General features: G+C 44.8%; 1 protein-coding gene across 1 annotated transcript in view; it reads right to left on the bottom strand.

Moving 5' to 3' along the window:
* Positions 1-12443, bottom strand: part of CHAF1A (chromatin assembly factor 1 subunit A) — a gene marked incomplete at its 3' end in the record, with an annotated part of 442221 nt that extends 429778 nt beyond the window's left edge. The window contains exon 1 of the mRNA XM_082246912.1: positions 12375-12443. Within this exon, the coding sequence (XP_082103038.1) occupies positions 12375-12441 (67 nt within the window). The 5' untranslated portion in view covers positions 12442-12443. The remainder of the gene's footprint in view (positions 1-12374) is intronic.
* Between the last annotated feature and the right edge of the window lie 2300 nt (positions 12444-14743).

The raw sequence follows: 14743 nt of genomic DNA, 5'->3' as shown, positions 1-14743 counted from the left end.
TGTTCCTCCACTAAGGCGGACAAGACTTCGGGACAAGGGAAAACCTTGGCTGACTCCTTTGCCCTGAGGGATCCAAAAGATACCAGAGCTCCTTGTAATTTAGAAATTGCATCCCTGATTTTTAGGGTGTCCATCACTGAGGATATCAAAGCATCTACCAGCGCCTTTACCTGTACCAAGGCGGTTGTGGAAACATCCTCTTCCGCGCCAGAAAAGTCTGAATGCGGGGACGCATCATCCAAAAGGGGATCTGCGTCGCCGGCTACCACATCGGCCTCAGAATCTGAGGTCTGACATGAGACCATCAAGGGCCGAGGGCGTATTTTTAGTAAATTACGGTTTAAAATTGCGCACACCCGTGGAATGGCGACAAACTACGGTGAGTAGAAATCTCAATAGGCGACGCTTTAAAATGTTTTAACGGTTACCAGTTTAGAGTTGGAGTGTAGCTCTTTTTTTTTTTTAATTTTTGCTCACGCTCTGGCCATCGCGGCGATACCTCACATGTGTGGTTTGAACAGTGATTTAATTTGCGGCTCGACTTCCATATACATAAAGAGGGGGGGAAGGTAGTTGGAAACGACGTTACCTTATATAGATAATAAAACCAACCAGTGATCCAGACCATATATTAAAACTGTGCAAAATAAAGTGCTGGTGCAAGATATGATGTATATCCAGGGATTATCGTGCAGTTATAAGGATTGTGAAGTATATGGCCGGATGATAAAAAAAATTACAAAGTGATAGGTGAATATATTTAATAAGTGTGACAAGATAAGGTATATTGTATATATACAGTAGTAATAAATATAGGTGAAAAGTGTCCACAAATGTGCTTTAAACAAATCCAAAATGGTGATAGTGAGCTTCGGTTGCTTAAATCCCAACTTCCACTAGAGGTCGCACTCACCCCTTGACAAGGTACTGATCCTGACTTCAAAGGGTCGGCAAAAAATAAAATCTCCCAGATAAGGCATCAATATATCCTTACGGACCGGTGGATCCCATCTGAGTGCAAAAAAGAACACCTCATAGCGTAGTATGTAATTAAAATTACAAACGGGAGCAGCAGTGACTCACGGTTGTGCTGTAGCAGATCAATTCAGAGCGTGTATGCAGCGATGTGGAGCTTCCGCATTCCACACAAGGTGAGCTGCAAACCGGAAGTGACGTTGACGTATGGTTCCGCCCTGCGCGTTTCGTCATTGGACGTCTACGGGAACTTTTGCTCACGCTCTGGCGATCGCAGCGATACTTCACGTGTGGTTTGAACAGTGAATTAATTTGCGGCTCGACTTCCATATACGTTTTCTTTCGTGCGCGAGCTAACGGCGAAGTGGGCGGCTAAATTTTTTTTTTTTTTCTTTTAAAAACCCAAGATCACTTTTATTGCTGTCACAAGCAATCAAAACATCCCTTGTGACAGCAATATGCAGTGACAGGTACTCTTTTGGAGGGATCGAGGATCTAATAGACCCTAGACCCCCCTCCACTACACTTCCATGTGTTCAAAACACCTAAAGCTGCATTTTTGAATACACTCATTTTTTGAATCTGCTGCCTTTAGCAGCAGAGTAACCCGGACGTGACGTCAACGCCTCCGGGTTACGTCATCGGAGACCCATTTGAAGCAGCATCCGACTTAGATCGGGACTCCGTCCAGCCAGCAGACGTGCCGGCTGGGCGCTCGGGTCTCCCGCCACGCTCGCCAGGGTAACGATCGAGCGGCTCCCGAGCCGCATCGGTAGTTACCGCCGGCTATAAACAGGACCAGGGTGATGCCTCCAGCTAGAGGCATCATCCCGGTATAACCCCACAAAGTCAGCAGATGTAAATATACGTTACTTTGCGGTAAGTGGTTAAAAGAAAGTGTTAAAAAGTATTCCAGACCCCCATAAAAAAAAAAAAAAAAAAAAAAAAAAAAGTCACTTTTTTGGACCAAATAGGATTTTTTAGATGCGGAGGATGCATTACCTGCCACACTAATAAATCTTGAAAGGAAAACACATTTCCAGTCCAATTCCACTAATCGGGTATATAAAATTGATAAATTTATAACATGTAGCAGCACCCATGTGAAATATTTACTTGAATGTGAACTACAATATGTAGGCAGAACGAGAGAATTGCGTACAAGATTGAGGGAACATGTTAAACCGCGTCGGTCAGCCCCCCCTGGGCAAAGTGACGTATAGGTAGGTCACTCGTCCGCAAGCCAATAGGGGGCGAGCGCGCGCCGCCTGAGGCCCGCTCCCTCCCCTGCTCGTTCACCGCCATCCCAGCGCGAGTGACCAGTGGCTCAGATGTCCGCCGGTCACTCGCGATCTCCCGCTGGAGAGGGAGAAAGGCAGGCAGCTAATGTAAACAAATCCCTTGAGAAAGTCACGTGATCTGTGACGCAACGCGTCGGGAGGCATTGGGTGACGTCGACTTCCGGTTTGACGGCCGTAGCCCAAAGTATCCTGGAATCACACCGCAAGAGTGCGGCAACATTTTCTCGTTTCTGCCTACTTATCTTCATGCAAATGTAAGTGTTTTTTTTTTCCCTGATTTCAACGAATAAAGCAAGGTTATACATACTTCACTATTTGGGCATCATTCTCTTTTTTTGGGAAAATACTGGTATCGCTGCATCCAATCCGGGACTGAGCTGTGGATCAAAGGGTGAGGATCAGAGCACACTAAGGTACTGGAGGAGTCCAGCGTTCTACCCCAGGGTCAGAGACCATCTTAAAGCGCCTGAAAAGGTGCAGTGTGGTGAGCGGCCACTGCTCCTATTATATCACAGCTCACAGCACTGGATATCCACATTTTTGTCCTAGAGAGTCACTAATTGTCACTTTAGTATAAGTGCACGGACGAACTTCATTAGATCACCGTACCTATTTCATTTTAAACACACAGATGAACTTTTAATAATCACTGCACTGATTTTATTTACTATATATGGACCATTAATTGCACAAGTTTTTTATATATATATATATATATATATATATATATATATATATATATATATATATATATATATATATATATATATATATATATATATATATAGCACATGGATTGCTAAATTGCACAAGATATACTATATATATATATATATATATATATATATATATATATATATATATATATATATATATATATATATATATATTTATTTATTTATTTTTTTTTTTTTTTTTTTATTGATCACCGCACTTTATTGCATTTTACACTTGGATTATAGAGAGTATTTATCGAGGGACAATGAAAACTAGTGTCTCTTCTAATTCCATTTCTGCTGCACACACAACATCTCTTTTGGCGCCTTCTTCCTTATTTTGTGGGCGGAATGTTATAGGGAAAATGTAGCTCGTGAAGTCTACTCACACAATCAGAGAGAATGCATGCTGGGGCCGGTCCTTGTTGGTATATTAGGGCAGTGATGATGTCTTCAATGTACTTGAGGTAGGTGATGTGTTGGTTTCCTGGTGTTTTTTCATGGCAGACAAAGGAATTGTACATGGCCATATGAAAAAGGTAAAATGCGACTTTTTTGTACCAGTAACGGGACTTTCGGGTTGATAAGTAGGGTTGCAGCATCTGGTCATTTAAATCCACCCCCCATGAACAAATTATATTCGTGGACGCATACCGGCTTTGTAATGGGGCCACGTCTTCTGGGAATCTCCACCAAGGTATCATTGTGGATGGTGGACAAGATGAAAACATCTTTCGTGTCCCTCCACTTCATGGCCAACACTTCCTCATAAAAGCGGTTCCCCCCTGTTGTAGATTTTTTTGGACCAAAGTTTGTGGGAACCCCTTCCTATTTTTTCTGCTGGTACCACAGGCAAGGGTTTGTTCAAGGTACAGGTGACGAAAAAGGGGCAGGCTGGTGTAATAATTGTCTACATTAAGATTGTATCCTTTTTTGAACAGGGGGTATGCCAGGTCCCAGACAATTTTCCCACTGGTTCCAATGTATGTTAGGCATTCGGGGGGCTGGAGCTTAGAGTCTTTGCCTTCATACACACGAAAGGTATAGACATACCCAGTGGCTCTCTCCTCTCGCATAGCTTGTTCATTTTCACCCCATACCTGGCTCTCTTATTTGGCATGTATTGCTCGAAGTGCAGCCGGCCAGTATAATGAAGAAGGAATTCATCAACACAGATGTTTTTGCCTGGGACATACACTTCCGAAAATTTTTGAAAAAAATAATTTGGGGGCGCAATTTATATAGTTTGTCGTGGTTGGGATGATCTCTGGGAGGGCACTGTGAATTGTCATTGAAATGGAGGAAGCGCATGATCATGTCATTCCGTGATCTGGACATGACAGGAAAAAAGGAGGCATGTGGTGGATGGGGCAGCAGGACCAGTAGGCATGGACTTCATTCTTCTTAGAAAGCCCCATATTGAGTGTTAAGCCCCGTACACACGTACCGATGGTCGGCTTACAAATGTTCCTCTTTTCTCCCCGGGATGTCGGTGTCTGCTGAAAAGTGCAAAGACAGCACAAGGACAGCACAAGAATTTTGTCCGCCGACTGCAGAAGTGATGTCATGTAATGGTTAACTTTCCCTGTGTTTTCTATTTTCTGAGCATGCCCAGTCTTGCAAATCTGCGGTCTGTCGGCCGAATTGTGTACTGACAGGCGAACAATCGTCCGTTCTGGTGTCGGCATACAAATATTTTCATGTTTGCACGAAAGACTTTTGTCCGCGGATTGTGCGCAGACATCTGTCGGAGGCACCATACTAACACGCGTACAATCGGCAGATCCTTCGTCCACCGACGTTTGTATGCCGACGATCGGTACGTGTGTACGGGCCTTAAGTCCCATAAATATTTTAAATTCGTCCATTGTAAGACAGCGCCAATTGAACATATGGGCATAGGAAGAATTGGGGTTGGAGGCAATAAATTGATCTGCATAAAGGTTTGTTTGGTCCACCATGTACAGCAGCAAATCTTAGGGAAAAAATAAATAAAAATAATCTAATAGGGAAAAATTGGAAGTGTTGGGCTGCATACCTGGCTGTGCGGTGAAAGGGGGGGAATAATAGTTGATCCTGAGCTGGCAGGCAACCATACGGGGTTTGCCAGGGCATCGGGAAGGTGGGTTTGGGCCCGGCTTCTTCGGGTTGCACTCTTTATTCCAGTGCTGGTACTGGGATCCTCTTCTTGGGAGTCTAGCTGCGGCGGTGTTGGTGCTGTTAGTTGTAGGAAGGTGTTCTGGGCTTACTCTCCTTATCCTTTTAGGAGGAGGGACTGTTTCCTCCTCGGATTCAAGGTCTGATCCGCTATCCTCCACTGGCTCGTATTCCGAACCAGTATCAGATGATACGAGCTCCCCGGCGCTCTCATCATCCGACATGGCTAGCACTTCATATGCCTCCTCTGCTGTGAAAAGCCTTTTAGGCATACTGGCGGTACTGATGGGTACTGACAGTACTGGTGGGCTGTTGGATGTGCTGACAGATGATCCAGATGTGCTGACAGATCCAGATGAGACAGATGGGCTGTGACACTAGTTGACAGGTCCTCTTTATTGGGGGGGGGGGGGGCTGTGAAGTGCACTTTTTACTGTAAAGATGTTTTACTCACTGATCTCTGCTGTTCTCACACGATCGGTGTGTGTGAGGAGAACAGCTATGATCAGTAGTAACGGCTCCAATGTTGCGACCAGCTGTGATTGGACACAGCCAATCACGTGGTAAACAGACAATTTTTATTGGCTGTTTACCCTGATCGGGTATGCGCTGTGTCCGAGGGACACATTACATGCCCGATCGCTGCTGTGCGCGCACTCAGGAGCGCGCAGCAGCTTGTTATCCTGCCCGCTGTCATACGACGTCGGGTCAGGTTAACAACCACATTCCCGCCGTCAATCTGTAATAGGGCGGGCAGGAAGTGGTTAAGGTTAGTTAGCGTAGAGTCCCAAGCCTATATTTAACAAAGAATCAGCTCTTTTAGCCATGGTGTCCTTCAGGACTCCCCATGTCTTTGAATGCTAGATCCGTATTATGAGAAACTTAGGAGAAAGCAGCATTAAGTTTGGGCCGCTTGTTCCAAACCTGGGCACTTAGCCTCATCAAAAGGGAACCTCCTCTTTTAGTAAATGAGAGAAAAAGGGGACCCTCTATGACCTTTTCATTCCCTTTTTACAGCCTCTGACAGTACCCTGTGAACCGAGAATACACAATGCTTATAGGGCTGCAACGATCATTTTCATAATCGATTAGCTAGCCGATTATTGTTTCAATTAATCGGATAATAACCTTAACCTCCCTGGCAGTATGATTGTTTGCAATTTTAGATGCTGAAAGCGGTACCATTATTTTGCATGTAACTCTTAAAGATAAGCAGCCCAAACCAACTATTTACATGATTTTTTTTACCTGTGCGTTCCTCTTTATAACATCTCGGGTATGATAAAGTTTGAAACACAAAATCATAATATAATAAAAAAAAAAAAAGTATATATTATATATATATATATATATATATATATATATATATATATATATATATATATATATATACACATATACATACATACACATACACACACAGTACAGAAGCTTCCTCCTAAACCCAGTGCAGATCTACTGAGATGTGATTGATGGCAACATTGTATTCTTCATGCAGCTATAGCTTATCCCCCTTAGATGCGGTTATCACATTCTCACACATATATATTTTCAAGAGGCGCTGAGCTGCACCCGGCGAGTGTTTGTCAAGCTGTACTTATTACTTATGGAATGCAGTGCAACCCCCTGGCTCAGACATGGTTTTTTTTTTTTCCATCAGTTAAAGCGGAGTGCCACCCTAAAATTAAACTTGCCTCCATCTTCATGCCCGGGGTCACCTGAAAAACAAATTGATATCGCAATTTTTTTTTTTTTTTTTACTTACCTTGTTTAGAATATACTTACCTTACTTCCTCCCCTCGGCGGCCACGGCGAGTCGTCACCTCCTGGCTTGCAATGATTCCTGGGAGCTGAACATCATCGCTCCCAGGAACCAATGCGACTGCACCGGCCCCGACGTCAGTTCCGGTGCAGGCGCCGTCATACCTTGCTAAACAGCTTCTGGGCATGCCCAGAAGCTGTGCAGGGATGACGCTGTGGCACCGGAAGTGACGGCGGGGCCGGCGCAGGGGATCGTGGGACCGAAGAAGACGGAAGAGGACGCAGAAGAGGATCACGCTGGCTTCAAGCTGCCCACACCTAAGATGGCAGCACTGGACAATACTTTTTCAAGGTAAGTATTTCTTCTAAAAGTAAGTGCAACCCAGGACAGATCAGAGGCTAGCCATTGTGGAATGTACTAGCCCTGACTGTCCCGGGGGTATTTTTATTAAAAAAAGTATTCCCAGGGTGGAACTCCGCTTTAAGCAGATTTTTTTTTTTCCCCCCTTTGTCAGGGACGTGCCTACTTTAACTCACCTCATACCTACCCCCATGAGCACTGATCCCCACTACTGGCTCAGCTGCCAGCACCAGCCTTTCCAAAAAATACATTTTTGCAAAAACGCAGGAAATTTAAGCAATCTGCTTTGTTGTCCAAGCTCTCTTTAGAGACTATAATGAGCGTTTCATCAAAACTGGGCTGCAAAGCCAGTAAAGCAAAAATGAATTCCAAAAAAGATAAGTGCTATACAGCACTCCCTTTTCCTGCGCTCGGAACCTGGTCCTCAGGCTGCCTCAATCCCTGAACTCATGCTGATATTAGGCATCCATGATGGCTAGGCTTTGCTGCCCCTTACGACCAGGGCGGTCGACCAAACACTGAAAATACAAAGCAAAGAAAAGGGCGCACCAGCCTAGCGCATTATCCTCAGCGAGTTTATTTAGATAAAATTAAAATCAGCTACTCACAAACAATCGTGAAATTCAAGCACATCAATTCCATAAATCTGCCTCCTGCCAGAGGATCAAAGTCTTTACTGGAAGCAGAGGGCTGACGCGTTTCGAGGCCGTGCCTCTTCCTCAGAGCCTCAAGCCAACAGAGCAAAAATGAATCTTAGCAGCCATGTTTCCAAGCTGAAACAGGCATGGGACTTATGGCACAGATCGACGAATAGGGGGCGCTGAGGTGAGGTTAATTACCAATGGTATTTGTATTATGCAGCATGAGGGGGTTAATGTATTGCCACTGGTGGTCACTGATGCATTAGTGACCAACCAGTGGCAGTTAATTAACCCCTTTGAGCTACATTAGTGCAGCCAGTATCAGGGCAGCCAGTGTTAACACTGGTGCCACTAATAAAGCACAAAGGGGTTAATTAACTGCCACCGGTCGGTCACTAATGCATCAGTGACAATACATTAACCCCCTCATGCTGCTTAATACAAATACCATTGGCAATTAAATGAACCACTTGCCAACCCGTCACAGTACATATACTGCAACAGGGTGTCAGCTACAGGTGCACATCGCTGACTGTTTCTGGTGTATGCCCCTGTTCTATCCATTTTGAAATCATTTGGGGGGAAAAAAAAGTCATTTTCGGTTTTCGGCCAAGGGCATCCTGAATTTTAGGTTTCTGCCCAGAATTTTCATTTCGGTGAAGCCTGAAGACATCCTCGCTATTGATTGCTCAATCTAAACAGAGCAAAAGAGGAAAATAGTATCGAACGGATGCTGCTCATTCGAGAGTAACAGGTTCAGGGCAGGCTGTAGCGCACCATTATCCTGTAACTTAATATTGAGCTGCTATAGCTGACATAAATATCAAATCTTTCCTGTTGTAGGATTACAGCCCTGTTCTCCTATGTGACCTACAGGGCTCTCCTCTGACTAGCTGGGTCAATCACTCTAATTGAACCTGGAATATTGGCCAATTCACACTGTCTCTAGGAAAGATGGATAAGCAGACATGTGGATAAAGAGTGAGAGTCATTTATTAGATAGAGGCATTCCGTATCTCAAGCTCTTCCATCATACTGTTGTGCAGTAATATTGATTTCTGATTAAAGGCAGTACACTACAATCCTCTATATGAAATGAGGGTGCAGTGGAACCTTGGGGGAAGGCAGAATTTCTGCTATTAGAAGAATAATAATGAAATACCTAAATTTTGCTCACTTTATGTTCTCTAGACCTGCTGAGAGTGAAAGAAGGTGTGGTACAGCGAGATGATACTCTGACTGTCCTGACTCCCCGTCTCTATACACCGATCGGGCACATCACTCAAGGTGGGGTTCAGCAGTGCTGGTCAGTAATAGAGACTCACCTTGGTGTTGGGGGTGTCCGGTGTTTGCAGCTCTACACTCACCAGCTACCATATCAATGGAGCTGCATATCGCCCAAAAATCCCTCCGGGGTAGTGGCAGTGCTTCGATCACATGCCCCGCATACCGCCCGTTGTTCTCCATGGACTGGAGCAGGATCGGACTGGTAGTGTGTCCGGTAGGAGCTGTGTGCCACCTCCTCGTCCCCCCCTCTGCTCAGCGTAGCTGGTTCCCATCCCTACAAATGGGCTGTATAGGATAGAACGGGGAGCTGCAGAGGAGCCAGGACTGGGATAAGCACTGGAAATGCTGCGGAGAGTCTGGGCCTGGCCCAGGAATGGAGAGGGCAGCCAATGTCATGATCAGACATGGGATGACAGACGGTCACAGTGTAGGACTTGGGATGGCGCAGAACTAGGACGTCACTGGTTGCTAGACGCCAGTCGGCTGGCCATCCTAGCAACCAGTATAGCTCACACTAAAGCGCCCAGTGGAGGAACAAAGCGGAGATACCCGTCTGACAGGGAAGTGATGGGCTCAGCTATTAGCGGCCGCTCGCTCGGTGCACTTCCTCTGCATTGCGGGCATTAATTTTTCGCCCGAAAATTTGGTGCACCACTAAAATAATACACATATATATATATATATATATATATATATATATATATATATATATATATATATATATATATATATATATATATATATATATATATATATATATATATACACACATATACATACATACACACAATCATTTGAAGACACAATAAAATTTACACACAAACTAATGAACATACACTTATTGGGATTTTTTTTTTCCCCCTAAGATGTAGCAGAATACATTTCGTCCTAAATTTATTAAACGTGATTTTTATTGTATATAATTCGTTGTGGTCAGGGAATAGAGCCGAGAAAAAGAACTTGATAGATTAATAAAACTACGGTAGTAGCGAGCCAAAAATCATCATTCGGGCAGGCCTGTAAAATAAAGAGGGCCCACAAAAAAGGAATATTGTAGAAAAAAGGGGCAGTGGTGGGTGGCATAACCAATCCTGCGACCCTAAAGCGGCGGCTCCTCTCCTCCTACAACTCCAGGCTCCGTCATCCTATATATTAGAATATACTGTTTTTCCCCAAGACTTTTGTTTTTTTCCCTATTTATATAACAGAAATAAAATTGGAGATCAAATACCACCATTTATGAAGTATAAAATTTAATTTGCCTACCGTGTTACATTGATCACGCAACCACCAGTTAAAGTAGCACAGTGGTGAATAGCAAAAAATAGTCTGGTTATGCAAGGGGGGGGGGGGGGGGGGGGGGGAAATAAAACCTTCCAGAGGTCTACTGGACAAGTCAAGTCAACTCCTCATTACAGCCTGTGTTTTACAGCACATTCATGAACTACAGGCCACGGTAGATAGAGAACCTAATGCCTCGTTTCCACTGAGTGGTACGGTACGGTTCGGAACGGTACACATTGCGCTTCCACTGCCAATAGTACCCTTTCATGATAGGGGTGGTGTAGCAGGAAAGCTGTGATAGACTATTCTCTGTCAACCAATCAAAGTTCTGCAGAGTGTAGCTCCACCCTGTTGGTACGGTACTAATGCGCTTGGTACCCCAACGAAAGGGTACCAAAAAGTGGTAAGGTACGGAATTAGGGTACCATTCATAATGGAAACGGCACAAATAGCGTACCGTACCGAACCATACCATACCAGAAAGCTCAGTGGAAACGAGCCATTAGATGTACCATGGCATGCTCTCTGCTTAGAGCTTACAAAAGAACTGATTCAAGGAGAAGCTAGTCACATGACTGGAGGGTCACATGACAATGAGCAGCACACCACAGCTTAAAGCGGAGTTCCACCCTGGAATACTTTTTTTTTTAAATAAAAATACCCCCCGGGACAGTCAGGGCTAGTACATTCCACAATGGCTAGCCTCTGATCTGTCCCGGGTTGCACTTACCTTTTAGGACAAATACCTACCTTGAAAATGTATTGTCCAGCGCTGCCATCTCAGGTGTGGGCAGCTTGAAGCCAGCGCGATCCTCTTCTGCGTCCTCTTCCGTCTTCTTCGGTCCCACGATGCACTGCGCCGGCCCTGACGTCAGTTCCGGTGCGCGCGCATCATCCCTGCACAGCTTCTGGGCATGCCCAGAAGCTGTTTAGAAGGGAATGACGTGCGCGCCCCGGAACTGACGTCGGGGGCAGTGCAGGCGCAATGATTCCTGGGAGCGATGACGTTCAGCTCCCAGGAATCATTGCAAAGCCAGGAAGTGACGACGGGCCGTGGCCACAGAGGGGAGGAAGAAGGAATTAAGCTGAGTATATTTTCTTCTCTACGAGGTAAATAAAAAAAAAAAAAATGCGATTATCCATTTGCTTTTCAGGTGACCCGGAGCGAGAAGCTGGAGGAAAGTATAAATTTAGGGTGGAACTCCACTTTAATCTCATTGCAGGCAGAGCACAACAAGCATTTGTAAATGTGTTTTTTATAACAGGAAGGCAATTCTGTTCATTTTGCGCAAAAACGTATTGATTAAGATGAGGTCTACATTAAAATGGATATTGAAAATATACCATCTTCTTACCATTGTAAAAAAAAAAAATAGGGCATTATATATACACATCAACTATTTATTATCTCACAAGCAAGTGCAACAATCCTTAGAATGCAAGACAAACCATCAGTGGTAGGTAACTTGCCATACACACAGCAACCACTAGGCGATCTTGCAGCCTTTTGTTGCATAAATATAGGAAACGTACGTTTGCGCGATCAAAATCTGGTTGCAATGTGTAAGAAAAACACAAAACATGATTAGCAAACAGAATTGATCCCTCGAACTGTTTACAGAGAACAGGACTTAGTGTGCAATGAAAGTGCTAGATGTCTAATCCAAGAAAGGGTTAAGTCGCACAGGTAAGCGTACGTACGGGTATCGCCAGATGGACCTCCATTCAAGTATATGGGAAATGTTACAATAGTATACACATTAAATAAAAACGTCTATTACTATGCAAATGACCTCCAGACTACACTTGCTTTACTTCCGCTCAGTCTCCACATCTTATTTTAGGACAGCACCCGCCATGGCCTGTGAGGGTTGTGAAAAGCTTAACTCACCAGACAAGCTTTTACTTCCTTTCTCAGCAATCTCGTCCACCACTCCGCTTTCCTCTTTTCCCGGCATTTGAGTATCCTGACTATTTCTACCTAATTGTCCTACGTAAAATCTCTTTTCCTGCTAGCTTAAGCCGCGCACTAAGACTTGGCGGGAACTTTCCAGACACCAGCCTTCTCCTAACTGTACATTGGCAAGCTATCGATCACGTGATAGCAAACGTGGAACCAATCAGGTTGTCCCTTTGTTCAGTTCTCCGCTGGATTGGTTGCAACCACGGCTTCCCTTATTGGTTTACTCTAGTATAATCGTAGTGACGTAACGAGCACAGTGTAGTGATGGGAAGTTCGATTCTTTTAAATGAATCGGTTCATTTCGAGTTACTCACTGAAATGAACCGATTCATTGAATCGATTCTTCGGTTCACTTGCTGAGTCTGCTGACAAGCAAGTGAACTGAAGCTCTATTCAAATGAGCTGAATGAGAAGAGTGACTCATATGTTTGGCAGCTCTCTGGGGATGTTTTCTTTGATTTAACTCCTTCTTGGCTTCTCAGAGCTGTCTCAAGCCTACGGTATGTCAGACACAATGCACTTTGTCAGATTAGCCGGCATTATCACGTTCAGGACTTAAGGTGACCCAGCTGTATATATTTAACCTTCTCCCATCCGCACTGCAGCCTATATACGGCTGCAGCGCGGACTCACATTTTCGGGAGGCCGTTTTTAAACGGCCTCCCAGAAACAGTCTCCCCGCGCGCATCAGGGAAAATCTGTGTCGGCCGTGTCCCTTGGACACAGCCGATCACAGATCGTGGTAAATGGCCAATCACAGCGGCCATTCACCACGTGATCAGACCGTCCAATGAGAGATGATCTCATATGTAAACATATGAGATCATCGCCAGCGCTCCTTCCTCACACAGAGCCTGCGTGTGAGGAAGGAGGGAGAGCTGCCCAGCGCCGGGGACACAGAAAAAAGTAATCAGGGCACCGATCACCAGTGTCCTGATTACTAGAGGTACACCAAACACACCTTCAATGCCCACAGTGCCCGCCATCAGTGCTCATCTAGGCACTGATGAGCACTGACTGGCAGCACTATGGGCACTGAGTGTGGGCACTGATGGTGCTACCCGTCAGTGTCCATCAGTGCCACCCGTCAGTGTCCATCAGTGCCACCCGTCAGTGTCCATCAGTGCCACCCGCCAGTGCCCATCAGTGCTGCCCATCAGTGCCGCCCGTCAGTGCCCATTAGTGCCGCCCATCAGTGCCACCTCTCAGTGCCCAGCAGTGCCATCTCTCAGTGCCCAGCAGTGCCGCCTATCAGTGCTCATCAGTGCGGCATATTAGTACCTCCTCATCAGTGCCCATAAGTGCCACCTCATCAGTGCCCATCAGTGCAGCCTATCAGTGCCGCCTCATCAGCGCACATCAGTGAAAGAGAAAAATGTATTTATTTTCAAAATTTACTCGCAAAAAAATAAGAAAAACTTTTTTTTTTCAAAATTTTCCGTCTTTTTTCTTTTTTTTTGTAAAAAATAAAAAACCCAGAGATGATTAAATACCACCAAAAGAAAGCTCTATTTGTGTGAAAAAAATGATAAAAATTTCATATGGGTATAGTGTAGCAATTGAAATTCAAATTGTGAGAGCGCTGAAAGCTAAAAATTGGTCTGGATGGGAAGGGGGTTTAAGTGCACAGAAGGCAAGTAGTTAAAGCAGGTTTCTGTGCATGTGACCTGCATTCTGATGGGCAAACTTCACAGTTAACATTGCCAGCTATCAGATTTGTCCAGTTTTTACAGCGCATGCACAGGAATAACAATCAGATTTTACTAATGTGTGGGTACTTTGGCCACAGTTATAAAATTAGATTTTTATTCCTGTGCATGCGCTGTAAAAACTGGACAAATCTGAAAGCTGGCAATGTTAACTGTGAAGTTGGCCCATCAGAATGCAGTTCACATGCACAGAAACCTGCTTTTCATTTATACAGCTGTATGAGCTGGTGACAGGGCAGCCATCAAGGGGGACAGCCCATACACATGTAGGGGGCCCAGGCGTTCTGAGGGGCCCTGCCCCCCAGGCCCTAGCCAACGAGACTGAGTTGTTGCTGCTGTAGTAACTAGCAATTGCTAAATCATGGTGGCTGCAGAGTAAGCAGATGCAGCTGAAGGGATGTCTCTTTGCTGGATTGCACTGTGTCTTTGCTGAAAATATTAGGCTGTCTCTTTGCTGGATTGGCATATCTCTTTGCTGAGTATATGAAGCTGTCTCTTTACTGGATTGGAATGTGTCTTTGCTGAATATATGAGGCTGTCTCTTTACTGGATTGGCATGTCTCTGTTCTGAATATATGAGGCCATCTC

This window comes from Pelophylax lessonae, assembly GCF_965119305.1.
Source record: "Pelophylax lessonae genome assembly, chromosome: 1".
Lineage (NCBI taxonomy): Eukaryota > Metazoa > Chordata > Amphibia > Anura > Ranidae > Pelophylax > Pelophylax lessonae.
This window is presented reverse-complemented; position numbering and strand designations above follow the sequence as displayed.